Source organism: Rhipicephalus sanguineus, chromosome 4, assembly GCF_013339695.2.
Source record: "Rhipicephalus sanguineus isolate Rsan-2018 chromosome 4, BIME_Rsan_1.4, whole genome shotgun sequence".
In the NCBI taxonomy this organism is placed as follows: domain Eukaryota; kingdom Metazoa; phylum Arthropoda; class Arachnida; order Ixodida; family Ixodidae; genus Rhipicephalus; species Rhipicephalus sanguineus.
In genome coordinates, this window is record NC_051179.1 from 90350928 (window position 1) to 90378664 (window position 27737).

Sequence of the window (27737 nt, forward strand, 5' to 3'; positions counted from 1 at the left end):
TAATCCATCAAACCGATTTGAGAAAACAGTTACAAAAAATAATATTCACGAACATTTCCCCATTTTAAATCGTGATGCATATTTCATGCACCCTCCGCGTGTTTACGGTCACTCATCGGTAAACATCGCTCCGTATCTTTTCTTTTCATCGTGCCTATGAGAACGTGCTCTCATTGGTGTCACTTGCAACAAATGGCTCACATTTGTCACACAAAACAGCTCCGTCATACTTTTTTCTTTCTTTTCAGTTTGACCTCGTTTTTCTTCTCCTGAGTCGTCACGCTGACGTTCTTACCGACGCCATAGATCTTCACTTCATTTCAGTTCCCTCTCGTCCACCTGAACACCGACTACATATCCAAACGTTCCTCTTGCTTTCCCTACAGACGTGTCCTTTACAAGGAATCGCACCTTTTTATGCTTCATTTCATCCTTCTTCATAACGCCCAAAAAAAAGTAAGAACAAAAGTGCGCTAGAGAAGAGAAAAGGAAAGCGGGCGTAACCGTGGGCCAACAGGCGTCGCGACTTCATAGTGTGCTTCGACGGGAGAGTTTCTTGGGAGCCGCATTTGGAGGAGGACGCACGGAGCCCCTTACAGAAACCCTCCCCCATCCTGCGGCGAGCCCCTGCTCTCCCCAAACGGCCGCTCTTCCCCAAACTCCCCGTACTTCTCCCCCGATTTCCACCCACCTTCGGGCGACACTCGCTTCCTAACGATTGGCCGCTCAACTCTTGGTCACGTGGTGCGCACCGCGCGCTTCCATAAAGGCGCGCCGCCGCGTGAGCGCGAAACTCAGAGCGCCCGCGACGCACTCGGTCCCGTTCTACCTGCATTTTTTGCTTCGTGTGCGAGAGTCCCTTCAGTGAAGCCACAAAGTCTTCAGGCCGTGCCTGAAGCCAGACGCGAGAGTGTTTCTTCCCGCAGGACGTTTTCCCTTATAGACAGGAAGGGCGTTATAGTTTCGTGCAGTTATTTTCGATTAGCCATCGCTTAAGCGTCCCGAAGCCGCATATAGATTTAAATTAGGTTCGCGCAAGTTTTGACAGGTTCGCGTTATACAACGTAGTTGTCGAGGAAGCTCGTCTACCATTTGCTGCTGATCCAGCTGATTCAATAATGAGTAAACTCATCCCCGGGTTCCTGCTGCTCGCCGTCTTCCTGTGCTCCTCTCTGAATGTAAGTCCACCCCTTTCATTCAATACATCTGGCACATTCGGCACATCTTCCGTGCCGGGAAGTACGTAAAGAACGTTTTTCATGCTCTCCTTTTAAATATGCCTCCTTAAAATTCTTGAGGAAAAAAAATTGCGCCGATGACTTTTTGAGCCTTTACGCTGCGTTTCTGAAACTTCATGATACGGAAATGTCTATTTACACTGTAGAGTGATGATGTTAGAACGCTGATCGCAAGTTCTATAGCAGTCTTCCAGGCGTTAGGTTTTTGAAGAAAAGCCAAACACTGCTATTCGCGCACTTGCGTATAATTATCAATTCGCAGCTCACAAATAGACGCGTAATTTACGTGCGGGGGTCGTATGGTTTCATTGATGTAGTTGTTTCCTCGGAACACCTTCCAGACGTGAAGACAATCTTTCCTATTCCTAAATGGCCTGGCGGCACGTCTTCAATGCCAGCATCAGGACATCTCTTTTCAGCAACAAAATGTATTGGGCCATAGGTGACAAAAGGAGAATTTCTGCCGTTGAAGTCAGCACATTTTTTCGATTGCTTCTTTTTCGAAGATTATTGCTTGCATAGTTTTACTTCTGAAACCTATCAGTCACACGGATGAAAAAGTATGCTGTCGTTGAAAAGACGGCTGCCACGGACTGCGCAGAAGTGCGACAGAAGAAACCTTTTTCTCATTTTTCTTGGGAATTCTGGTACAATTGTTTCTGTTGCTAACATGCCTGGACTAACCCTTTTAGCCAATTAGCCTATACAGGAGTAGGCGGAGAGCAGGCTGCAAATCTTCATTATCCAGGTAAACTGGTGATTAATATTTCAGCGTGATTCTTTCGAAGTTGCACTTGAGGCTCCGAGCACTGTCTCAAGCTATCATACGGCAGTGTTTTTTAGTACAGTCAGCACGAACGGCTGCGATGTAGTCACGCGCTGCATTTGTTGCATCGGACAGTACCAGTTTGATGTTTTAGCTTATTTATATAAATGACGTCTCGATTACGACTCCTAAAGCTGATAAAAAGCAAAGGTCAGTTCACGTTTTAGACGTATCACGTGTCACATGGCGTGACGTGCATTCTCATTCGAAATGCCTCTGCATGGCTTGCTCGGGCTGTTTTGTTTTTTAAAGCTGTAACGTCAGCGCGTTTACCCCCCACTTGGCGATACAGGTTGCACGCAGCGGGAGTCCGGCATCGGAAGCCAGACAATGAAGCTCCCTGCGGCTCGTCTAGCCCACGGATATGTGGCGTCTAGCGAGATAGCGCCTCCTAATTGTGTAGGATGAACCTCGGTAGATTTGCGTGCGCCTAGTTCACATTATATGTTTGCATTTTGAATGATCGTGACGAAAGGTTGCAGTGACAAATGCCATTGGCCGAGCTTTATTACGTTTTATTTTGCTCAACGTGACATTGTACTAAGAGGATATTGATGTTTATATTGGAATTAACGAATGTTGGTGTCACTAAGTATACTACGGGCTGAAAATTTGGCGTTTAAGATGTGATTTTTTATGTGGTTGCTTTGTGTGGGCCAGAGAAATCTTACGTCGCTTTAAACGTTTGGCCACGCATTGCGCTCCCTGATGCGTCAACTTGGTGCCACCCCTGTTACGGAGCTCATTACTCTACATGTATCTGTACGCTAATATGCTAGTGTCGTCCGCTCTCACAAACAGCACAGTGAGTAATACAAGATAATGTGGGGGAGGGCTCAATATTGATATAGACTACCTGACGTTCCTCAGCGGGGGCTAAGCCTTCTGCGCTGTTAACCATTAACGTAATCCAACTCGCCCAATTTGCTATGATTATTCCGCACAAAAGTATTCCCATTTCGCAGCCGTAGATATACGTCAGCCGCACCGCAACGTCAAAGCCACTGAACTACAATGGCGAGCCACTGGGGCACTAGTCACCAGCCATCATGGGTCACCGGTCTTGACTCTAACGTTTGAAGAACAAATTTCTTGCTACGCCTTTTGTCACCTGTGTCACGATGATGAGACGCAAAATAGTAAAACGCATATTAAATTGAATGGTTAGTTCGACGGCACATACATGCTTTCAACGTAATTACCTCATGCTTGATAAACACCTCCGCTATTCCCTCGCAGAAGGGAAGCCATCAGCGCTAATAGCACCCAACGGAGTGTCGTTAAGAACGCTGGACGCTAGTGGTCTGAATAGTACGAACCGGTCTAACATGGACAAAAGACGTACTCTCGCAGTTACATCGTTAGGTTTCTGGGACGCGGAGTGGGCAAAATCGCGGAAGCTCTTTAAACGTGAAAGGGACCATGGAGCGACCTTCAGCTGCAGTGGCACGACAGTATTTGCAACAGCTTAAGCTTACGTAACAATGGGACGGATGGCTTATGCCTCGGCGGCGGCTCTGCGCCTGTTCGACCAGACAGACAAAGAGGGAGAAGAAAAAAAGATAAAAGAGGAGTAGACAGGTGAGGCAATCGAAGTCCCACATATGCCTGACTACTTTTGCGATTAGCAAAAAGGAAAAAGAAGAATAAAACAGACAGTCAGCGCTACGCTCGCAGCACGTTCATTCATATACCACAGGTGATCGTGTGTTCAAGTCGCTCTACAAAAGTGTAACAGTATTTAAATTTGTGTTTGTTGCCAGGTATTCCAACTATTTAGCGTTCAGACCAACCGAGTAAGCTTGCACAGCACACCTTTGTTTTGCTTTACTTGCAGTGTCTGGCGTGTTTAAACATGTTACAAGGGATGCCTGTGAACCGAATTTTCGTGTTTTCCCACGTACACGCCTGTGGGTGATTACAAGCATACCGCAAGGGGTCGCTAAACGGTTCATTAGGATTACACTTCTCTAGTAACCGAACTAAAGACTAACAACAGCGATGCGTAGGTTTCCTTAGGTTCATTATGCGGGAGTAATGTACACCGGTGAAGCAAGCATGCCAACACCACAGGCCTGGTAGTGACAGTTGGCTTGTTAGAAGCCTTCAAACAGTAACCAACTGTACGACGGGTGCAACTGAAGATTTTCGCTACGACGTAGATAAGGCAGTCTGCCTCCGAGTTGTCTCGGCGCCCCCGCCTGTTTAAAGTCACGTGGATGAGCCGCACATTCTATGTTATACCCTTATCATGCGCCACTTCCTGCGGGTGGGAAAGGCGACGTTGTATTGTTGCGTTAAAAACTGCTATTTTTTTAGGGAGATTTCCGTGAAGCTCTCAGTCATATGCCAAACACGAAATTTCGCACATAGGCTCCGTTTTACGTGCACCATCTGAAACAAGACTTTTCTTTCGGTCTGATATGTTTTTTTAGTTGACCACTCGGGTTCGCGCACACACTCATGGACTTTATGAAACGTGGACAGTTTAGTTATGAAAGGCAGAATTACTTATAAAATCCGTGAAAGAAATGTGCGGTGTTCGGTGCTGCTTGGTATAGTTATCATACTTCGAAAGTAAATGGTGTAAACTGTAAAAAAAGACTAACTTAGTATGACCTCGCGTGGTGATTCTAGGAACAAATTGATTGTTTGCTTTGGCTGCAAGCGGCCTGCCTAATTACTGAGTAGAGGCAGCATATATGACGTATACCTCAGGCCACTGTAGAGCGTGGCGCGCATGCCTTTCCCATATCTCCAATAGCATGTGCGCCCTCGATAGAAGCACGTGAACTTGGGCGAGTTGTTAAAACCTATTCCAATGCCTTCCAGGCTGAACTCAGGCAGATGCATCATGCATGGACGAACAAAGACAATCATGACGAATAAGAAAACTGAGGAAGGGGGGAAAGCGGGGTGTCTTGTAGACAACGTTGCGAATGCGTTTAGTTGCCGCCGTCTGGTGCTGTTGATACCATCGCCGTTTTATATCTGTAACAACTAAACGAACGGTACTACAATGCATTGATACATATAAAAAACGGCTGTACGGATGGGTTTGACGTTTCACAGTCTCAATAATTTGAGGATGCGGCATGAAAAACTGAGAAATAAATGGTGTAGGATTTTAAGAGGCTGTTGTCCATGAACTCAAGATTGAATCGACTATAAACGTACGCTTTAGAGTGATGCTGCATTTGGTCCAAGCTTGCTTAGAACAGGGTGGGTATGCGTAAGTGTTCGGTCATATTTTCTTCTTTACCGAGATATGCGCGTATGGATGTACGCTTCCCGAGTATCATTCGGCTGTTCGTTGCAGTTGCGGTGTCTCCAGAGGAGCCGCAACTTACTCTTGCAAACCTTCAATTAATGACGACAATTTGAAATTCGGAACATAGCGTTGAGTGCGAACATTGCAAACTAGAAACAATACAATAGAAGTTAATACAGATAACGCATTACGAAGTAACTGAAATTTTGCGAAGTGCACTGTCACGTTTGTTGAGAATCGCGGCCTGTTTCTATCACTAGGAAAATAAAAAGTGGGGCTTGGGGACGGGGTATTGCGGAATAAGGCGTTCAGTGAATTATATAACCATAGCATCAATTATTAACAAGTGTTTAATTCACTTCACGATGCAATAAATCTTACATACCAGGTCACTATTTGCGAATACGTTAAATAGAGACCTTATGTGGCTTAAATACTGACGCTGCGGGTCTAAAAGTTTATATCCAAGTTTTGATGCAGTTTTTGCAAAATATATGAAGTTGGAGAGCGTAAGAAATTGCGTAAGAAGATATAGACGACAAACAGAGTGTACGAGCAGCGTAAGGAATGATAGATAGATAGATAGATAGATAGATAGATTCTAATCCGTAAAGTATTGAATCTTAGAAATCTGAAAATAGGAGACTACGTCACGTGAAATACTGCTTTTTGGAAGGGACGTAGGTAAAAACCTAAGGCTCGTCACCAAGGTTATGTGCTAGCTTGTGTCTGCACAGCCATAGAGATAAAGACGCTATTGTCATCAACGCAATCAGACATATAAATGGTAAAGTATTCAAAAACGTTTAAGATTGGGTAAATATCAATAATATCTAGGGTTCAACGTCGTCAAAACCACGATATGATTATGAAAGACGCCGCAGTGGAGGGCTCCAGAAATTTCGATCCCCTGGGGTTCTTTAACGTGCACCTAAATCTAAGTACACGGGCCTCAAACACTTTCGCCTCCATCTAAAGTGCAGCCGCCGCAGCCGGGATTCGATCCCGCGACCTTTGGGTCCGTAGTCGAGCGCCATAACCAGTAGACCACCGTGGCGGAGCATAATTTGGTAAAGTAATGCGCAAGTGTTCGCCAAACGTGTCTTGATGTTATCAGTGGGCACATTATTCAACTATTTTGCAGCGTCGAAATTAATGTTAACGTGTTGTTTCGGAAACAACCGGTAAACGTGTCGATAGACTTCTACAGCGTCTCTATAACCTAGCCAGGATTTCAATATTTTCGGCTCGAACTGCGGATTACAACCCGCACCCAAAGAAAGGAAGCCGATGTACGAAGGCAACGAGTTCTGCATCGAACTAAATGCTTCACCGGGTGCTGTCTTATCTCGTACGGCTAATTGTTCTCGGATGCAGATGAACCGTGCACGCGAGCGAACAGGAGGTCCTGGCACGCAGTCGGTAGCCGGCGTCTAATTCCCACCTAACGAGTCTCCCTCTGACCAGATTAAGCGAGAAAAAAAAAAAAGAAAAAGGGATGCGAAGATAATTGTCCATTTTCCCCGACCCACCACCTCGCTCATCTTTATCGCTCGCTTTCGCTTTCACGAATGTCTCGCTGACCAAAGCGCAGCTCAGAATCTTGCGCAAGTCTTATGCCAGGCGCAGCCGTCGCCTCCCCCCAAAAATGACAAACTTCACTAATTGGTTCGGCGCTCAGGAATCAAGACTTAACCGTCCCGCCCAATAAATTATTCCTGATATATATTTTTAGTGGCACGACCACCGAGTGACGTTCTCGTTTCTCTTTCAAGCATATCCGGTCGAGCACTTACTTCCGTTTTTCTGAATATTCATAAAACGTCTGCTATAAAATAGAAATGCATGATTCCGGTTCACGTTTACAGTAATGAAGAATATATATACGATGCCAGGGCGTAATTGAAGAGAAGTACTGATGAAATGTAAGGGTCAATAATTAAAATTGACTGATTTCATATAGTGAGCAGCTGGGATTGTTGCGGCGCCTAGTGGAAGAGATCTCAATCACTCGCTTCATTCGACAGACACAGAGGACACACGGGCGCTACTCTCAACAATAAGTTTTAATTCCTTCACGTACCGAAGATAAGTGCATTGGGAAGCACGTCACCAACCACGTGTCATTTCTTGGCAATCTGTCTACAAGATAAGCCCGAGAGAGAGAGAGAGAGAAAGATAAAGGAAAGACAGGGAGGTTAGCCAGAGCAAGCCCCCGGTTTGCTACCGTGTACTTCGGTAGGGGAAAGGGGATGCTAAAGAATGAAAGAGAAGAAGAGTCTTTGACGACAGCAGGCGACAAAACAAAGAAAACAAAGTCGTCACTATAGCAGAGGTAAGCCCGAACACTCAAAAAAGAGTATGAACTTAAGAAAGAAAGAATACGGGCTTATCTTGTACTGAACAGCGGCGGCTGCCTTATGAGTATGAATGAATGAATAAACATTATTTAAGGTTAGTCCGGCAGTTTCTTTCGAGCGGGGCCGCACGAGCAAAAAAAAATGCGGGAAGTTTGCACTAAGTTGCACAAACCTCGGCACAGAAAAGCTGGTGGATCCTCACCTCGTCGTGCTGCAGCACGGGAATCCCAACGCCGGCGGCGATTGAATCCAACGTGCTTGGCCGAAGAAGCGCCAGCCAAGAGACGGCCACGGGCGGATCCAGAATAAACGCAAAGCTTGCCACTCTTTGAATGTTTTGAAATCGCTCTGCTTGAACAACGGTGTAAGAAACTGCGGCGGTCGCTACGACAACGGCTTGGCGGCGGCTTGATTATTTTTAGCACAGGCAAGGCGCCGCAGGGCTGTCTTGTTAAGGGGCTTCTTGCTGCCAGCTTTAGCAGGTTCGCTGTTAAAAAAAATGTTGCAGTGGCTTAGCTCGGTTATGCCAGGATAACGTAGCGTTAGCAAAGGTTCAGCTGATTGTTCTTAGCTTTCCTTATAGTCTACGATTAGCTTGATTGTCATGCTTACTGCTGCTCCAATGACGCACACATGGTATACATATTATGTGGCACATGTATATTTTGCCAGGCAACTACTTCGCGGTTCGATGAGTTAAGCTTCTCCGCTCCTCTGCGCCGTTGAGCAGCATTTGCGCCCTCCTTCTCCATGGCTAAACCACACTGGCAAACGGCAGTCAAAGGCGCTATCAAGCGTCTCCAGCGCAGTGTCAGACGGCGACTGCACAGCGAAGGCGAATAGCTGCGCGCGCGCCGGCGCCAGTGCGTCTACCTCGGCTACGACGTCACTCCTCTGGAAAGCGCAGACCGGCGGCAGCGAGTCGCGCGCGGCAGCGGCGGAGTGCGCGGGAGGTGCCGGCTCCAATGCGCCAGCTGTGTGACATCACTGATCCTCGCGCGTGCGCAGCACGGCTCGTGAGGAGCCACGCGAAACTGGCTCGGCTAGGCCAGTGTAGCTAACGCTACAAAAGCGGCTTTGTTAGAAAGCCAATAAGACAAAACTTTAGGAAACATTGAAAGCTGTTGTACTCTATCCGATGCGCACAGCTCAGTTCCACTCTTGTCACCTACCTGATTCCCCTTCCCATGCACGACAATGATAGCTGATGGACATGTACGTACCGTGCGTTTCAATGACATTACGCAAGGCATCTTCGACTCTTCTTATTCCTCGTCATGACACTCTTGCCGCTGTAGACAATGACATGGCGACGCTTATGTTCGTTTTCTGTTCAACAGATTCTTCCGTTCCAATACCGAGAAAAAAATTGGGGGACGCTTAAGCTTCGCCTTTAAGAGTTGAACGCTATAGCAATATCCTGCCCCTGTTGCGCACTTCGAACACTACGAGTGTTTAACAGAATGCGCGCAATAAGGTGTGTGCCTTATGTAATGGGTAGCATGCTTTCAACAAGGAGCAATTAGGAGCGAGAAACTTTTTCGAAGCTGCGATGCACCCACTACGGGATCTTAAGGGAATACGCGCAGTAATGTGTGTGCCTTTTGTAATGGGTGGCTGTCTTTAAACCACCAAGTCGTTATGATATTGACGTGGTGTGACGCCCGATGGCAATGTACATACGCTTGTAGGACGCAATATTACTGCCATATTACATCTCGTACTGTGACACCTGTATAGAGTACGCGTATTTTTGGGAAGCATCAAGTTACTTTCAGTGCAGCTCCAAGCAGAGGCGTGGCTGTGCGGTAGAACACCTGCTTGCTACGCAGACGGCCTGGGTTCGATTCTCACTCGGACCCATCATTTTTATTATTTATTTTATTTGCAGCTTTTTCGATTTTTCGGTCACGGACAAGATGATGATTTTTCGCTCACAACCAACGGTGCCGACGCCGACGGCGGAATTTCTGCGATACGAGCTCTTTAACGCTATCGCGTTAAAAAATACTAGATTTGGAACACAACGAACATACACCAGGCTGCTACCCATAAAATTGGTAGACCCGGCAAAAACAGACGATCGCGTGTTACCAGAGATAGGCTGGTGGTAAGACTCAGGTCGCCCTCTGAATGCCAGTAAGACAGTCATTACTTTGAGAATGTTGTTTGGAATTTGTTAACTTTGAACTTGAGACAGTGCCAGCACTCAAGACGAATCAATTCTGGTAGCACGCGATGCAATGTTTTCCTGGCAGTCAACGATAATTTTGGGCGTATAATTGTATATAGTGTATAGTTGTGTAGTGTATAGTTGGGGGTGTAATTATAATTGTGATTGTATATTTGCGCGAAAGACCGATCGACAGCGTATATTTGTTGGTTAGCGCTACGATGTTATGAACTCGCTGGTGCGAGAGTGATTGTCGCAGAGTGATTGTCTTGGCACGTACGCTGCCGTATATATTGAGTGCACGAGCGTTAGTAGCTGTTCAGTGGAATCCCAACATGTACCATATAACTCAGAAGAAAGCATGTTGTTGTTTCCCGATATCAATAGACGGCTTTCATTCCACGGAGTGAGTCGCACCGCGTATGAACGAATTAAGCAAAGCACGACCAGAGTTAATGAATAGAGGGGATGTGTATAATATCCACTCTACAGAAGCAAGCCATCGCGTGTATGGTGTTTCACCGGCAATAGTGTTATGCCGCATGCCATGGAGGCGCAATGTGACATGGCAGTGCGAATAAGTATTGTGCACAGTAATTAAGAGAATTCAGAACTTATTCAGAAGAGTTGTGCGCTGCTCCACTTGTACAACAAAGACTGTTGCGTGGGGACGTTTTTTCTACAACGGATTACACGTGGCGTGACAAGCATGGTCTAGCTGAATTAATACAATGCTAACTTTTCCGTAGACTAGCGTGTCAGGCAGCTAGTTCGCTTTCTAGGGCGGTTATTGTTAAACACAAAGTAAAATCAATGAATCAATGAACCTAAAGCGTTGGCGGTGTGAATGTTTTCTAACTTTCAAGCGCTAATCTGAACCTAGATGTCCCGGACCGGAAGCGTAAAACGGCATTCAAAGAAATAATAGACTTGCCTAGAAAAATAGGCGACTCAGACGGCAAAGGCGACTCACACGGCAATGTGAAAAGGTCACTATAACGCCACTTAATTAACTCGTAGTTAGGTTTGATTAACGAGGTGGCGTTTACAGAACTGGAAGCTAATTTATGCATTGCCGGAAGCGTGATAAAACGCAACCATCTAAAAAACAACAACTACCCGAGTAATTTAACACTTCCAGACCGATCTGTACTCTTCGTCCCGCTCTCGAAGTTCCGAGGGCCTGTTTGAAACCCGTCGTATCATGGCGAGAATCTGTTCGGCTTGTCGGGACAGGAGAGAGACAGTGCAGTTTGCTATCCTGTTTGTTCAAACGTGTAGTCCAAGTATTTGAGCATGCTCTACATGGGGGACGGGAACGCCATCCACGTGCACCGTGATATTGGGTGGAGGGGTAATGCTACGCGCCCGGATGAGAACAAGGACGGACTTTTGAGGGAAACAGGTCAAGCTGCACTATCGTGCGTAGGCGGTAACGCTATCGGCTGGCTGCTACCGTCGATCCTGCATGGCCCCGTCTGACCCTCGCGTCGTCGAGATCGTGATGTCGTCGCGTAAATTGCATGGGTGACATCGAGAATCTGATCGAGCAGCTAAGGTAGTCTTGCTAGGGCAATTTTAAACGCGACGGGGTACAGAAGTGATTCCTGAGGAGTGCCGCGGCATGCAAGGCGGATCGTGTCCGAACAGTGTCGCCTTATCCCGATGGTGGCTGTTCTGTCGCGCAGAAAGGAACGGATGTAAATATACATGTGGCCGCGGCAATGTGATTCTGCGGCATTCTGCAGGATTGCATCGTGTGCCACATTATCAAATGCCCCTTTTAGATCAAGGGCGAGGATGGCCCTTGTGTGGGTGCGCGACGGAAGGCCCATAACCTCGTCCTTGAGCTGTAGAAGCACGTCCTGCGTAAAGAGATGTGCCCGAAATCCGTACAGTGAGTGGAAGACGAATGACTGTCGTTCGAGGAAAAGTTGCAGACGCCGTAAAAGCACGTGTTCTACGCAAGCCAGTGTGATCAGTCGCATCACCTGCCATCTCCCCTTCCACAGACTTACCTAGTCAGAGCAGATGCGGGTCGGCGTAATGCTGTGAAAGGCGACCAAGCTCGCGCACGGCCTTCAACACTACACCGCCACGACACGCTTGCTAGCCCTAGGGACGCATGACACCCTCAGTGAGTTATTGGAAGCTCACTGGACCAGCCAAAGACAACGCCTTCTGCTGACATTCACTGGGCGGCACCTGCTCGCGAGACTGGGATGCCCAGTCTTGCACAATGACGTCGGGGACACCGCCATCGCTCTGCCGAATTGGGTCCATAGAACCATAAAGGTGCATCCGCTACCCCGGTACATGAGTACTGAGCATGACGCTTCTCTGCAGAGTGCTACACCTACAGACGGCGAAGTCCTTGGTGTCGCGCTTGCTTCAAGACACGTTCTTCAGATTCCTAGAAAGGTGTATATATTAACCAATTAGCAGCAAGCACGCCGATCCTTTTTGATGGGACGCGGCTTCTCCAAGGCGGCTCACCACATCCTACACAAGACACCAAACATAGACACATCGAGCCCACAACGTGTCCACTTGCTCTGGACTCCTGTCCATGCCTCATCACGCGGTAATGATCGCGCTCACGCAGTCACTCGAGAAATTGCCCCCGAGCTGCCCGGCATGGCGAGGCCGAGAGTCCAGATCAAGTGGGCCCTCCACTCACACACCGAGATATATTAACACACTATAAAAGAGCTAGACAGACCATGTACCCGCGACCACCGTCGTTCTCGCGAGAGGTAGATGTGGCACTACGCCAACTTCAAACGCATACCTTCCCTAACCTACTCTCCATGCATAAATTCATCCTGACCGCTACGCAGACTCTTGCCCGGGCTGTGGAAGCTCCCCAACCGCGTTCCATGTTACGGTGGCGTGCGCCGCAAAATTATTCCCTCCCCTTCCAGTTATCCTGCACTCCTTCCGCACCAAAGAGCTGTGGGACGATGCCCTATGCGACGGGCATCCCGAGCTCCGCCAGGCTTTGGTTCAGTGGGCCCGGGTGGTCGCCGAGATCATCATAGGGACCCCGTACTAGGACTCCCTCCCACATGCTTGGTTTATATATTTTTTAAAATAAAATGTTTTCTTTCTCGCTCTGTACTCTACGTCGAATCAAATTTCTGCTCTGCATGCGATTTGTTAGTGCTTCCTGGTCATCAAGTCGAAGTGTTTAAATCTAATTACGTTATTCTTTGAAAGCTATCGGAAACATAAGCGAATCGAAACTAAGATTGGGAGGCAGAAATTGCGTGTTCATTGAGCGGCTAAATATTTTTTTTAATGGCGAAATAAACCGCACACTAGCGATATCTGAGACGCGAGGCACAACCGAAAGCTGATTATTTGCGGTCACTCAAGCGTTAACTCATGCTCCGGCACTTTACTGATTAGATCCAGCTGATAAGCGAAGCGCGATAGATTCGACAGTTTGCGCGGAAATGAAGCGTCGCGCGTATTAAAGAAACGCGCTTGCTTAAGGACATACTTTTCCCACCCTCAGTCGCTCGTTTCACCAAACGCCGCGCTCTCTGTAATTACTCCTGCTACTTATTACGCGTGAGTTATCGCACGCATAAAATCAGAACTGATTAATTTTCTTGCATCCAGCCGTGCACAGAATGTGCTCGTTTCGTAATCAGCGGCTGGTGCACTAATATTGCACCTTACACCGTGGGTACAAAAAGAAATCTCTGAGATATTTATAAACAACGTGATTGTTTACAGAGAGCAACCTAGCGTAAGACATGAGTAAAAGACTGTGCGCAGCTGGTAGAACGCGCTGGCTAACTCGTTGGGTGTGATACGAAGGCGTGCAACGCCACTTTGGTGGGACTGTGTGAAACGTTCACCATTTCTCTGAGAGTGCTTTTGTAGCGAATAGCTGTCCATCTATTCGACAATACATCCGACTTGTCAAGAATTCCTTTGAGTGACCTTTGCTTCTGAAGAATGAGTTTTAATATGGATCGACACAACTTTAGTGATTGTCCGGCAAGATTTAAAGCGACCCGGGCTTAGGGCTCCCATGGTGGACAACATTGCCATTGTGACGTGCAGCGGGCTTCATTTCACAGTGTTAAACAGACAGAACCGTAAAAGCCGAGGTTGAAATTGCATTACCTCGATGGGCATGCATGCTAAGGAATAACGGTATTTAGGCTGCGTTATCTAGTCCAGCTTACTCCGTTACAGCTAGTTCGCCTTTGCCGTGACTTGGCTAACATGTGTTCACACCTTACATTGTCCACGTTTCACTCGAGCGACTACATGTCCTAGCTCTTCGTGAGCTGGTATCAGCGGTGCATACGATGCACTGCTTCGCGTCACATGTCCCACCAAATCCACTAGAGAGTAAGCATAGCCATGCATAGTATAGTATAGTATAGTATAGTATAGTATAGTATAGTATAGTATAGTATAGTATAGTATAGTATAGTATAGTACAGTACAGTACAGTACAGTACAGTACTAGTATAGTATAGTATAGTATAGTATAGCATAGTATATATAGCGAGAAGTGGGAAAAGGAAAGACGTGAGAGGGTAAAAGAATAGCCAAGCAAGCACCAGCTAGGTGCCCAACAGCTCTGCCATGACCCAGCCTTGCGTACGACTTCGCGCAAGCCGCGCTAATTTTTTGTTAGAGATACACACATGTGCGTCTTGCCTTAGCCGAACACACGTTATAGCCGGAGCTGTTTTGAGTCGCATTCTATTAGTATAATAATAATTTTCGAGGTTTGAGGTGCCAGAACCACCATTTGACTATGAGGCATGCAGTATTGAGAGGCCCCTACATTATTTTGGCCTTCTGTGGTTCTATAACGTTCATTTACTTACACGTGCATTGGTTTTCTTGCATTTTGTCCGCATCGAAGTGCCTGTTGGTCAAAGAAATCACGTGTTACATGTCACTAACACTATAAGAAGTCTTATGCTCGGTTCTTGTATTCACGTAAACTCGACTAAGCTGTGACAGGTCTCTAAAGCATCGCGCAACATTTTCCGATGTCTTTAAGACACTGTTTTTGTTGGCTTGTGTACTGATAGCCTCACGGAACTTGGGTTGCTCTCATGCTCCTTTGTCACTACATAAATTGCTGCCGTAAAGTTTTACACAAGTCCAGCAACAGTAATAGAAACCCATTCAGTGATAGTTGTCGGCTGTAGTTTAAACACAGAGAGCTTCTATGCATCGCACTGGAACATAACCCAACTTGTCGTTTATAAAAACATGTGACTGTCCATTATAACGGTACAGTTGCACAGTAAATATTTCATCAGCATTACCTAAAGAGTAGGCGCACGCTTTTCTGATTGACACGAGAATGCACCAAATAAGAAGCGCACCTAACCGTTGTCTGTCTTTACAAGTTTTCGCGAAAGCGCAACACCTAGTAACCGAAAGCTGCAAATGTTCCCGCAACTTCAGTGTTAGTTTGCAAGAGCAGCGTTCCAAACCTGGAGAAGCTTGCATGAACTCATCTGGTTAGACACAGAAACCACGGCTTGAAATTGTGATACTCCGAGTGCACATGGTGGAAACATCGGCTTTGCGCTTCGGAGGTGTGAACACATAGCTAATTATACTGTCAACCACTCGCGGTGTTGTCCATTTCTTCATAGCCAAAATTCATCACGGGGTACGTCGTGCGAAAGTCAGTTGCATCATACAGTTAACTTATACCAGAACATTGTTCATTGCTTTTATGTTGAGAACTTTTATTTTCTTTCACCCTCGTTCTGTAGACAAGCAGTTGTACGTCATTCATTCTTGCAACATTTTGGCGACTCATCAGATTAGCGCAATGCGCTGAACTTGACAACGCAGAAAATTCATTATAATTTGCTCAAGGATAACGTTTTTCGTTTCTGCGTTACTTACCCAGACCGCATATGATATGAACCCAGAGCGTTCAGTTTTGCACGGATGACCTAATTATGTGCCCTCGCACTGTAAAAATAAAGAACCCGCACCAGAAACTTCAAACAGTACATTGTTTTTTTTTTTCGTAGTAAGCTCATGATATTTCGGCAAACGCATACGTATAACAAAGAAAAACAAAAGCAACTGTACCGGATAAGCTGAAAATTATATGAATTGGTGGAGTGCCAGCATATACGCAATTTGAACCAAATACAAAACTCAAGAGCGCGCCGCGCAGATGCGTTCCTTTTTTGCTTAGGCCAATTTTTTCTCTTGATTGATTGATTGATTGATTGATTGATTGATTGATTGATTGATTGATTGATTGATTGATTGATTGATTGATTGATTGATTGACCACCGGTACTTTGTAATTCGATCAATCAGCCCAGGGACCGTAAAGAGCTTTATAGGGGTTGGAATGCTACGAATCAATTTTTACCACTCCCGTTTTTGAAACGTGCAAGCAGTATGCTACGTGTAAGCGATCCTCCTTCTCCGCCCTTGATGGAATGCGTTCGTAGCGCTTGGAGCATAGGAATGCATAATGGTGAGCCAGTTGCAGAAACATGTCTATTAGAAGAGGGGCGCCAAATTGTCACACGCATATATACAGTGGAAGTAAGATTACACAAGCGATAAAGACATGCTAAAAAAAATAAACCTTGTGGTTTTGAGCGCCACAATTACAATAGAGAGTTTAGGCGTGTCCGGTATCTCGGTGTACGCGACGGTGTTTCAGGAAGAACGGTTTTCCGAATGATGTAGTGATATCCTTTCATTCTTTTTGCAAACGCAGTTACGCACTCCTTTATTGTGTTTCATGAATGTTGTTGAAATACGGTACGGAGTACTTTATTAAGATCCGGAGAAGTGCCACCCCTTAGGGTGACACTGCGGGGCGCTCCCACGTGGAGACAGTTAATGTTGTTGAAATAAAAGTTTAGAAATGCCCATGTCCACGCTTACTCCACTAACATAAATTTTACTGGCAGCGAAGCATGCAGCATGCCCCTGGCTACAGCAATAATGAACCAGTGTTGATGTGGCTGTGAGACACCATGAGCCACCACCACTCTAGCCACTCACGCTTACGTCGGTTTGCGGATAATGTCAGCGACGAATTGAAGATGTCATTACAGAGCACGCGTATGGTATGCATGATGAATAAACGTTCAGCAACTAGGTGTTATACAACGTACGCTTGTGTCTAAATACGCAAGCGTTGATTTTTTAAAGGAATTGTTACCAGGCGAAATGCGTCCACCGAGGCCACAATTGAACCCGCAGTCTTGCGTTCCCCAGGACAACAATATGGAAACTATATAACCAGGCACAGTGGGTGACAAGCAGGCATTTGCTTTTCTGCGAAATAAACATGCCCAACTGTAGCGCCGGGAGTGATGTGTATTCGCAGTTGAATAGCAAGGAAGGCTTTCCTTGTGTTTATTTACAAGGTAGCATAAAGAAGGGCCTTAGCGTCCTTCAAAATAGTCCGTATACTTTCGCTTTATGTACTGCACTCATGCGCGCACCTGCAATATAGCTTTCAAATGTCTTTGTTCGACTTTACAAGTGCGCCCTTTGTCATAATGAAGAATACGCAGACGTTGGACGAGACTGTCCTCGACGCAAACAGGCGTTGAATGAGTTGTCGTTCTTGTGTACAAGTGAACTTAGACAGAGGCAATGGAAATGTCGCGCACTAAACCGCAGATGTATTACGCACTGATTCTGTTCCCTCGAAAATTTCGGGTAATGTCTTAATCTCTTATCAGTTATTTCATATTACCTCAATCCTCGAGCATGGGGCATCCATCGGGTATGAGAATTGGCTTACACCGCGTCTCTGCCTATACTGCGCCTCCTCTTCCGCTTGAAGCATTGAACATAAATTGAAGTAACAGCTAATGTCACGCAGCACGTGATTAAAATATTGCTAATCTCTGAGATGCTATACCAAAGTAAAGCTGCTACTGAAAATAGAAGCACGCTAAATTGTGCGCGTTGGCTGACTCCCGAGAGCAGTGAACAAGATATCTCGCCTAAATCTGTCGCCAATAAGGGGATGAAGAGAAGACACAATAGGGTAATGCGATAAGAACATTCAAAGACAGTGAGGCACCAATGCATTTCCATTACGTAATACTTCGAAATCACGGCCGTAATACACAACGTTTGTCAAGGTCTCGAGAGAACTAAACAGGTCATGCAGCCCACCTTAAAAGACATCAATCAGTGCTTGTTAGGCGTAATCTGCTGTGCGTTTTTCGTTTAGCATATTTTTTTTGGCTGCGTGCGTTCGAAGTACCTCCCACATAATTGGAATCTCCGAATTTACATACACCAGGATCGGAATTGATTGTCTATCAACAGCAAGGCTCTGCTAGCAGTGCTTTTTCTCGGCCAATAATTTCAACAACCAATACCAGAAACAGCGCGCCACTTCCCACGGTTCTCCCTGCTTTCTTTTTCTCAACTTCGCGTCCTTCTAAAGAGACTGCGCTCCTCATTCCTCGCGAGTCTTTCTAGAACACTTTTTTTCTGCTGATTGGAAGAGGAGTTTTAAAGGCAATGAGAGTGCGGTACAGTTGCGTAAGAGCAATGTTAACTCGTTCGTATATTCTACACGCGTGTGACTATATGCCATTACTGTGCCGTTAAATTTATTTCCATTATGCTAATTTGAGCATGACAGCGAGGTGAAGTTAGTCGAGTGCCGCTCTGTACGGCGCAGCGGTAAGAAAAAAAAAGAGGCAGATGAGTGAACAAAAGAACGCGCGAACTGCCGCTGTAAAGACAGGCATGTCGGTATGAAGGGGCTCGTCGTTAATCCGGCCTAACTTCGTAAAAGGTCTCCCGTGCACTACTCCTAGTTTTTCTGAAGGCCTTAGAGTGGGCGGATAGTAGATTAACGACGACAGCGGGAATCTTGCTCGCACGTCGATTCAGGGAGAAGAAAGAGAACTTAGCCTGCAGGTGAGAACGCAGATGCAGCCGCAAGCGGAGTTAGCATAAGCGAGTTGTGCACCGTGATCGTATTTCCGAAGACGAAGGTCCGTATACTTAAGTGAGTTTGTCACCGCCCCCCCCCCCTTGTTTTGTTCGATTTACGACATATAAACGCACACCACCGCGGTCTCCTTTACATCGGTATTCCTCCTTTTTTATTGGATATGTTTTAGGTGTCCTACAGCCTGAGCGGCTGCTGACCATGACCGCTATTACATTGCTAGCGCATGCCAACAATCTATCATTACACTCAAAATAATTTCAACGGAATGACGAAAGAGCATTCTTTACGTACAACTGCCATCGCGAGAGTCGTCGTGAATGAATAGTCTACCTATATTAACTTTTTAACTTTCTTAACTTTTGTTTTACTTATGTGAGCTCAACTTAATATTCACTAGCTAGACATTTGTAATTGCATGACCATGACTGCGGCATGGCTTTCAGAATGCTATGTGAAATAGATAAGAGACCAGGTGGTACTTGCATTTCCAAGGAACTCAATAAAGAAATAATGTTACAGCGAAGATTCACATATTTGGGCACATATGTACTGTGAGTGGTTTTCCGTTTCCAGCCTTATAGGCTAGCGAGCCAAATCTTCAAAGGCCAACAAAATGGTACTAGTAGGCGCAGCTCTCCTCTGCTTAATAAAACGATATTCGACGACAAGAGACCTGTAGGTACAAGGCGCACTCAGAAATTTCTCTGAAGCACGCACACCTATTGGTCGAACAGCATAGGTTCTACATGACTTTGTTTTTTTTTTTTGCATGCAAGTCTTTAAGTACTGTATACTTGCGCCTTTGCTTACAAGGAATTTGCCATCTTGCATATTACCGGTCCTCGGGGCGCTCGATAGGCAGGGACCCAGCGAGCCGGCAACGGCGAGCGGAGACCCGCGCCGAATAACGGCAACCCCGAAGACGACTTAGGCCATCGTCCGGGCGCGCGCGCGCCTAACTTCAGGCCCAAATAAAGTTTGTTTGAGTCCAATACAATCTCCCTCGTTTAGCTACAGTGACACAAAGCCTGAGGACCCTTAATGTTACTAAATGCGCAAGAATTTCCATGACGACTTAAGGAGAAAACTGTCCGTCCCACTGTCACGTAAAACAATTACCGCCATAACGAAATAAGTGAGTAAAGCAAAATTAAACTTTCTTCGCAGGGCTTGGTTTTTACCCGGGCCTTAACCACACAACACTTAACTTAAGAGTGTCTTAACCACTGGACAACAGACAACGCACTTGCAGAATATGAATACATATCAACCATATGAACGCGCTGCACCCGCGGTGCAAAACGTAGGACAAATAGCCGTTTATATGAAGACTTCGTTGCATTTCGCGGTGTTGGAGTAAATGCCCTCTCTGGAACAATTAACATGTAAAGCCGACGTGGTAAATCATGCACATGCGAACCATTTGGACTTCGCGAAAGTTCAGTGCCCAACGTCGCGGGATACGCCTTCTGAAGGTGCCGTTCAAGACGCTGACGAACGCTGGAAATAAGAAGGAACACTCCACGCCGACGCCGCCCGAAAACAGCGTACTAGGGAAGGACACAGCTTGCGCTTTAGCGCCCATGCATCTCAACGCCAAAATGAGATTATGCGTAGATTTTTTAGAGACCTGTCGATACTTTTCTGTGCAAACATGCGTCGTCACCGTTTTAGCCACCACGTGAGCGATGCGTCGACTAGATGTCATGGTGTGTCGTCATACGCTGTGTGTTTGCGGAGTTTGATGTTGACGTTCTAGCATGCATAGATAGATAGATAGATAGATAGATAGATAGATAGATAGATAGATAGATAGATAGATAGATAGATAGATAGATAGATAGATAGATAGATAGATAGATAGATAGATAGATAGATAGATAGATAGATAGATAGATAGATAACGGCGAGCGACGATGGAATTTCATAACATTGGCTCACTGCCGTATAAGCTACATTCTCTTTCTGAGCATTCCCCCTCCCTCCTTCCACGAACACGCACACACACAAACTCATTAGGAAGTGAAGGAAGAAACAGCAGCCACGGCTCTGAATAATTTTTGAATATGTGACAGGCCTTCTTCTTTCAGATAGGGTTCACATATTCATGCCACATCCGACATCTGCCAGAGCACACGGCGGTGTAATCAGTCCGCAGTGCTCGAACAAGCCTGTGTGTCTCGCCGCCGAGTTCGAGCAGCACAGAGCGACAGCGGTTGCTAGTTCTGCTGATGGCCAGATCATTTAGACAGTTTGGAAAAAGTTACCAAGTTCCCTTATGCATTCGGCTAAGAAGATCCGATCGCAAAATCCATCACCTTCCTGTATTCATATGTGACGTTTTTGTGTGACGTCATGAAAACCTCAATGTTACGTGACTTCATCTATTACGTAATCATGTAACGTGGTCATGCGACGTCATGGCAACGTGACATGGTTATGTAATTGGTGACGTCGCGTGGCATTGAGGCCATGGAAATTTTTCATTGAGGTCATGGAAATGCAACGTATCTTTAAAATCCAAGAGGGCGTGTTTTTTTTCGTGTTGTTTTCGTCGAGCTATGGCTTCCAGAAATCTCAAAGCAGAGTGCAGGAACGACGCAAGCTTCAAGTCTTCGAAGCAGATTCCGTGACCCGATGACGGGCCACCGCGCCGCCAAAGCATAATTGACATTGCCGTCACGATTCTGTCGGGGACCCCGAGTCAACAAACTTTGCTCGGCCGCGCAGCCGCCATACGAGGCCGCCCAGACTGCTCTCTATAAGCACAGTGTTGCCCAATGCAGCACCCCCTCCGCCACGTGCATGCATGCTTCCTTACGCCGAAGGAACTCAGCCAAGCGTGGAAGAAGCAGCAACAAAGACCGGGATGAATATCTTAGCAGTGTTTACACTGCTTGCGCCCCTTCGTTCTGGCAATGCGCGTTTTGGCGCTTACGCGGCACGTTTTTGTTTCTGTGCACACGCTTTGCGACCTTCGCGCTTGCATTTGCGGTTGATTGTGGTCATGTAATTTCTGCATAACACTGTTGCGTAAGGCCTGCGCTCTTGGTTGTTTTCGAAGCAATTAGGTTTGCGGTCCGAGGGTTTCGGGCCGATCATATCCTTGATATTAACTTATTGCCTCAGTAGCACGCGCCAGCCTAACATAGAGACTGTGGGCAAGTGCCCACATATGCGCTTAAAGGCGGCCGCGTTCAGTTGGTCGTTTGACGTTATCTTATACATTCATCATCTTTGTGTAGCGTGCAGCAGGTAAAGTTGCAAAATATTGGCACGTGCCGTTTCCAGGCTCCATTTTGTCCGACGTTGGTCTTTGCCGCTAACGTGCACGCAATGTGAAAGACCAGTGGCCCGCTTCAGGGACGCGCATTGAAGTACAAGGTAAATGCTTGCCAATACTATATAAGCGCAAGCGCACGAACAGGAGTAGAAAGATTAGCGCGCGCGGTAGACGTGCGGCAGCAAACTACTTAGCGTTTTCGGTATGGTGTTAGTCAAGGACAGAGTCCAGTATTCTGAATAAGGATGTCGTTTGGTCAAACAGATTATGGCGCATAGTAATGGCAGAAAATGTGCAAAACATGAACTCGAATAATTACTTGCAATCGAGGAAGCGAATAAGGTATTCATGACGAATGTGTTTTCTCCGTGCGCTCAGAAAAAATGAAAGAAGTTTTTCACTAGAGATCGCAAAGACCGAAGTACATGACATTGTCAGAGTTTTCTCCGCTTTAAATTAAATACATTACGATCACCAGCCCACCAACAACACCCGACAAGAAATATGTGGTATCCACAGAACGTAAAGAAACATTGTGTACGGGCGATCCAAAAATGGCAAATTTATGCCTTGACCATGATATGCCGCAGGCTAAGTGGCACTGAAAATAATTGATGTACTATAACGAGAAAAAACTTTGTCCGAAAAAAAAAAGGACAGGCGAGAAGACTATGGAAAACGATTCGTGTGGAGAAACGTGGACAATGGTAACTCCTTGAATACACTCAAAAAATGAAAACAGAAAAAAAAACCCGAAAATGTCCCATGATGCTTGGGTCAATGAAATTGAGAGAAAGCCACAGCGCTATCACAGACACGACGCACTACTTGTCTATCTGATAAGCCCCCGAATTGAAGGAAGCTAGCAGTTTAGACCTGCTGTAGGACAAGCCAGCGGAAATCTCTTTCTGAAAATTTGTGGTAGGGCTGCAGGTATGGCTGTGAGCACTCCTGAAAAAAAGAAAAAGATGCTACGATGGAAAACATTTATGCTATCGTCACTTACAAAGAGTCTATTCCCGAAACTAAACTCCAGACCGATGTGGCAGCAGCGAGGAAAATATAAACGCATTGCCGTCTCAACGCAGGCTAAGACGTACGGCGGCAATGGAAGATGCTTTTTTAGCAGATAATCCCGCATTGTTTTACCTGATGAATAAATATTGTTTGATGCAGCTGCACGAGCCATGTTTCTTTAAGTCTTCCCTGCGTGCCATTTCGTAACCAGAATGTGAAACTTGCGAAAAGTTTTGAGCTTTCAACGTTGAGTCCATGGCTGCGGGAGCTTTACTTTTAATATGTTCACGGCAGCTTGAGGTGTTTCTGAACAACAGTTTTCCCAGGTGTTTCAGGACATGGAACATGGTGGATAATCTGATATTAAGCTGTAAGCTATTATTCCGATAATACTCTGTGGCTCTCTCCACTTTTTTTTAAGGTAATGTCATCGATTCTTTCACGCGCATACACCAGAATTACGTGCATAGAAAAGTGCGCAGTTTACGGCTCTCGCTCACAATTTTTCTTTTTTTTTCACTTTAAACGATCGAAGCACCAGGTGCTCGCTGGCGAGGGCTACCACCTTACGTAACCGTTCGCTTTTGAGCTTCTATAAAAGATCACGCGCGCTCCTTTGAGAATATTCGGATAACATGGCCTGAAAAACCCGGGCCATTTACTTGAATCTATTTAAGCTCGAAGGATTGTAAACAGCATCAAAATGACATTTAGCCGCTGGTCTGTCGTTAAGCATTCTCTAGCTATTTCGCAACTCGCTGGCGCTGTCCCTGAGGTATGGAGGCTGTCATCCTAACCAGGTTTGACAGCATCTTAAGCTGATTTAGCGTTATGTAATGACTTGCGCGTTTCCCTCGTATTCAGAGGGCATAAAATCCGGCACATAATCTTGATGAACGCATCAATGTAATTCGACCGTTTTGAGCGATGTTTAATAAACAGTACTGACAGTTCTTATTTGCTCTCTGAATATACAGCTTCCCTAAAGAGGTGTATGCTAATAGGCCAAACCAGTTATGAGCATAGGTAACTGCACTCTGAATTGACAAAGAGGAATGTGCTTAAAGATGCACATCAGAACGCTGGTAGCGCTTGAAAGATCGTGCGTGACAACGGACTTGTTATGCTACTATCTTGTAGGCAACAAAACGAACAGGGGCAGAAATTATAAATAATGATATGGCCGGCCTCAATATTGTCCGAAACTGTCTGTTACGAACAATTGTGTAGCGACGTTTTTGAGAACACAGAACCAATAGTACTGAAGTATTGCTAAGTCCCCCCTCCGCATCCTATCTTACTTCCACAGGCAGACTTACGTTAAAAAAAATTACACCATCTCCCACTAAAGGAAACCATGTGTCGAAGCAGCGGGGAGATGGTTCGCTTAAGCGGTAGATGGTACAATTTTTTTTAGGAGCTGGCTCGCCAGGTTTTTAAGCTGGGGCGAAGTCCCGCGCCGTAAGCTGTATCCATCCATTCAAAGCGTCGTGGAACGCGAAGAGGAACGCTACGTGCGTCGTGTCTTCCCTCTAGCCTGGCCGTTAATTGTCACATGGCGAGCGGGGAACGCGGTCGACAGGGGCGCGAGAGGGGGGAGCGTAGGAGAGGAGAGAAGTGGGAGGAAGATGCGCATGCGCAGTAAGGGTGGTCACGCCGCACACCACCACCACCGGATTGAACTCCGCCATAAGCTGCTTCACATCTAAAAATAAACCAGATGCATACATTCGGACCTCCCTTCTCATGTGCGGGCCTGAGAGGATGTCTAATTGAGAACACCGGATAGCAGCCGGATGGCAGCCGGATAGCCGCAGCAAACGAGGCCTCGGACTGAGGGCTCCACCCTCTGGGAATTTACAAGCAAAACAAAGCAAAATAAAGTTTACTACTACTACTACTACTACTACTACTACTACTACTACTACTACTACTACTACTACTACTACTACTGTTACTACTACTACTACTACTACTACTACTGCTACTACTACTACTACTACCACCACGACCGCCTCATTTAATAAGGTTATTCGCTATTGCGAACGATGGCTGCCCTTAAGTGAGAATAAGAAACTATCTTACGTAAGTAAGTGAGCGAGGTGAGTCGCTTGAACTGACGGTCTCGATTGGTGATGCAGCACACGCGTAACACGGTAGACGTCGTCGGTTCAGCTATTACACGTCCTCCTCAGGTGGTATTTCCTTCCACTCGCAATTCCTTATCGTTTTTCTATTTTCAAATACTAATCTAAAGATGTTAATTTGTTATTCGATATTCTTGGCTCTGCTTTTTTATGGCGTCCTGCTCTTATTCACGTTGGCGCAAAACGGCGAGATTGGCTAGCTTGCAGCCCAACGTCGTTGAAAATATGCCCCCCTCACATATTACCGTCATAATATATGTTCCTTCGCGACGTTTCGGGCAAACTAATTCCTAATGGTGTAATAGTAGCGCAAAAAAGACGAGGACAAGAAAGTGAACACCACAAGCGCTTACTCACAACTGAAAGCCTTCGCCCGGCCATGTGACGAGGACGTGTAAGATGGTCCGTGCCGAGTGTAAAAGCCAAGAGCGACACTTCAGAGACAGCTTGAAGGTGGCCTGCGTGTCTCCGAGAACGGGTAGGCTGAACTTGGGGTTGTTTCGACAGTGGACTGCCCACACGGAAAGACTCACTGAGCTTCTGTGGAACAATGTCCGTCCAAATCTTCAAGTCGCCAAGAAGTGCAGGCCTGCTGACAAAAAACCCCTGGTGCTAGGGAATGTGCCCTTGGATAACCGTGAGGAAAAAGTGCTGGGTCTCGGCCCGAAATTCTGTCTAGACACTCCTTTGAAAACTGTAGAACGATTAGCATTGACGCGGAATGTTGCACGTTTTGTGACTGAGGAACGAAGGGATCACTTTGTTTCAGAGTGCATCGATGTCGTTGCTAGGCCCCGGAGCGGTGAGCGGAAGGGGAGGCTCCTTAAGCTCAATATCCTCGGCCTTGGCTGCAAAGGGAGCACGGTTACTTGTGTCAGACAAGGAAGGCCACTTCGTGGTCCTGGAAGAGTCCGCGTTCGCTGAGAAAGCGTGGGCAGCAGTGGCAAAGAACTTCAAAGAGGCTGAGGTGACAGCAAAGAACGCCAAAAAACGAGCACTTGACCTGTGCAGAGAGCTCAATTTGGAAAGTTTGGCCGCAGCTATAAAACGGTCTACGCAGCTGACGTTGACGTTATTTTTCGCAGCTAAAACGCACAAACCAGGAATCCCCTTTCGCTCTATCGTTTCTGAGCGTGGCACATGGCAACAGGCAGTTTCAGGCTTTTTGCAGAAACACTTAGATTCCTTGTCCATCCGTGATCCGTTTTTTGTACGCAACTCCGAGGAAGTAGTTCAATTTTTGTCTACCGTAGAGTGTTCCGCGTGTACGGCTATCAGCATTGACGTAGAGGATCTTTTCTACTCCCTTCCACATGACTCATTGATGCAACGCGTAAAGGAATGCATTGTGGACGATAACGATGAAGTGGAATTCAGGAATTCCTCTGGAACCACGGTAGAGGCCTTTTTGGAGTTGTTAAGCTTCTACCTAAGTACCACCGTGGTGGGTTTTAAAGATAAGGTCTTCGTGCAAAAGAGGGGTGTGTGCATAGGGTCACGAGTTGCCCCCGTGCTTAGCAACATATTTTTGAGCAAGGTTGACAGGGACTTGCAGATTGATTTGCAGGGCATAGCCATTAAAGTTTTTCGGTATGTCGACGATTTTTTGGTTTTAACGAGAAGTGCACATATCGAATCATATGCGGATGTGGTACTCCGAGCTTTTAACGGCAGGGGCGGTGGATTGAACTTCACATGTGAGGTGCCAGTTGACAACACCTTACAATTCCTCGACCTATCACTGCATTTTTCTTCACAGCGCGTCTGCTGGATGTATGCACCCCGGTCTACAAAACCGCTCTTGAGCTACCGTTCCTTCCACTCTAAGCTGGTGAAGGACGGCATTGCTATGTCGTGTCTTAAATCCGCTGTCAACAGATCGTGTGCGCATTTCGCTCTCCGCAGCTTTCAGGAGCAGGTGGAACGTCTAAAGAACGCATCCTTTCCTATATCGGTAATACAAATCACCTGCCAGCGCCTCATCAAACAGATAAAAGGTATCGATGCACGCGGCCAGAGCACCGATCAAAATGATAAAATGGCTGTTATGCCATACGTACACGCGCTCTCACATCGGCTTAAGAAGACAGCCCAGCGATTTGGGCTAAAGGTGGTTTTCTCTGCTAGTAACAGGCTAGACAGACTATGTTCAATGGTCGGCAACAGGCTTGACAACGTCGGGACGCGCGGTTGCTCTATTAAGCACAAAGTTAGGTTTGTGTCGTGCAGGGCCAACGTCGTCTATTGCATCCCTCTGTCGTGTGGTCGTGTCTACGTCGGCCAGACAGGCCGATGTTTGAACATACGTCTAAGAGAGCATCAGTCTTCCTTGCAGGGGAGACCCTTAACGCACTTGGCCATGCACTGCGCTGAGTGCCGGTGCGAAGCGCAATTCCCGCGACGGAGATCTTGTTCAAACACCGCGATCGCACGACACGAGAACTCGCTGAAGCTTTTCAT

The 27737-nt window shown here is 46.4% G+C and overlaps 1 protein-coding gene across 1 annotated transcript in view; it reads left to right on the plus strand.

Moving 5' to 3' along the window:
* Positions 1–796: 796 nt before the first annotated feature.
* LOC119390410 (uncharacterized) overlaps positions 797–27737 on the plus strand; it is a 53550-nt gene continuing 26609 nt past the window's right edge. The window contains exon 1 of the mRNA XM_037658023.2: positions 797–1178. Coding sequence (XP_037513951.1) covers positions 1119–1178 — 60 coding nt within the window. The 5' untranslated portion in view covers positions 797–1118. The remainder of the gene's footprint in view (positions 1179–27737) is intronic.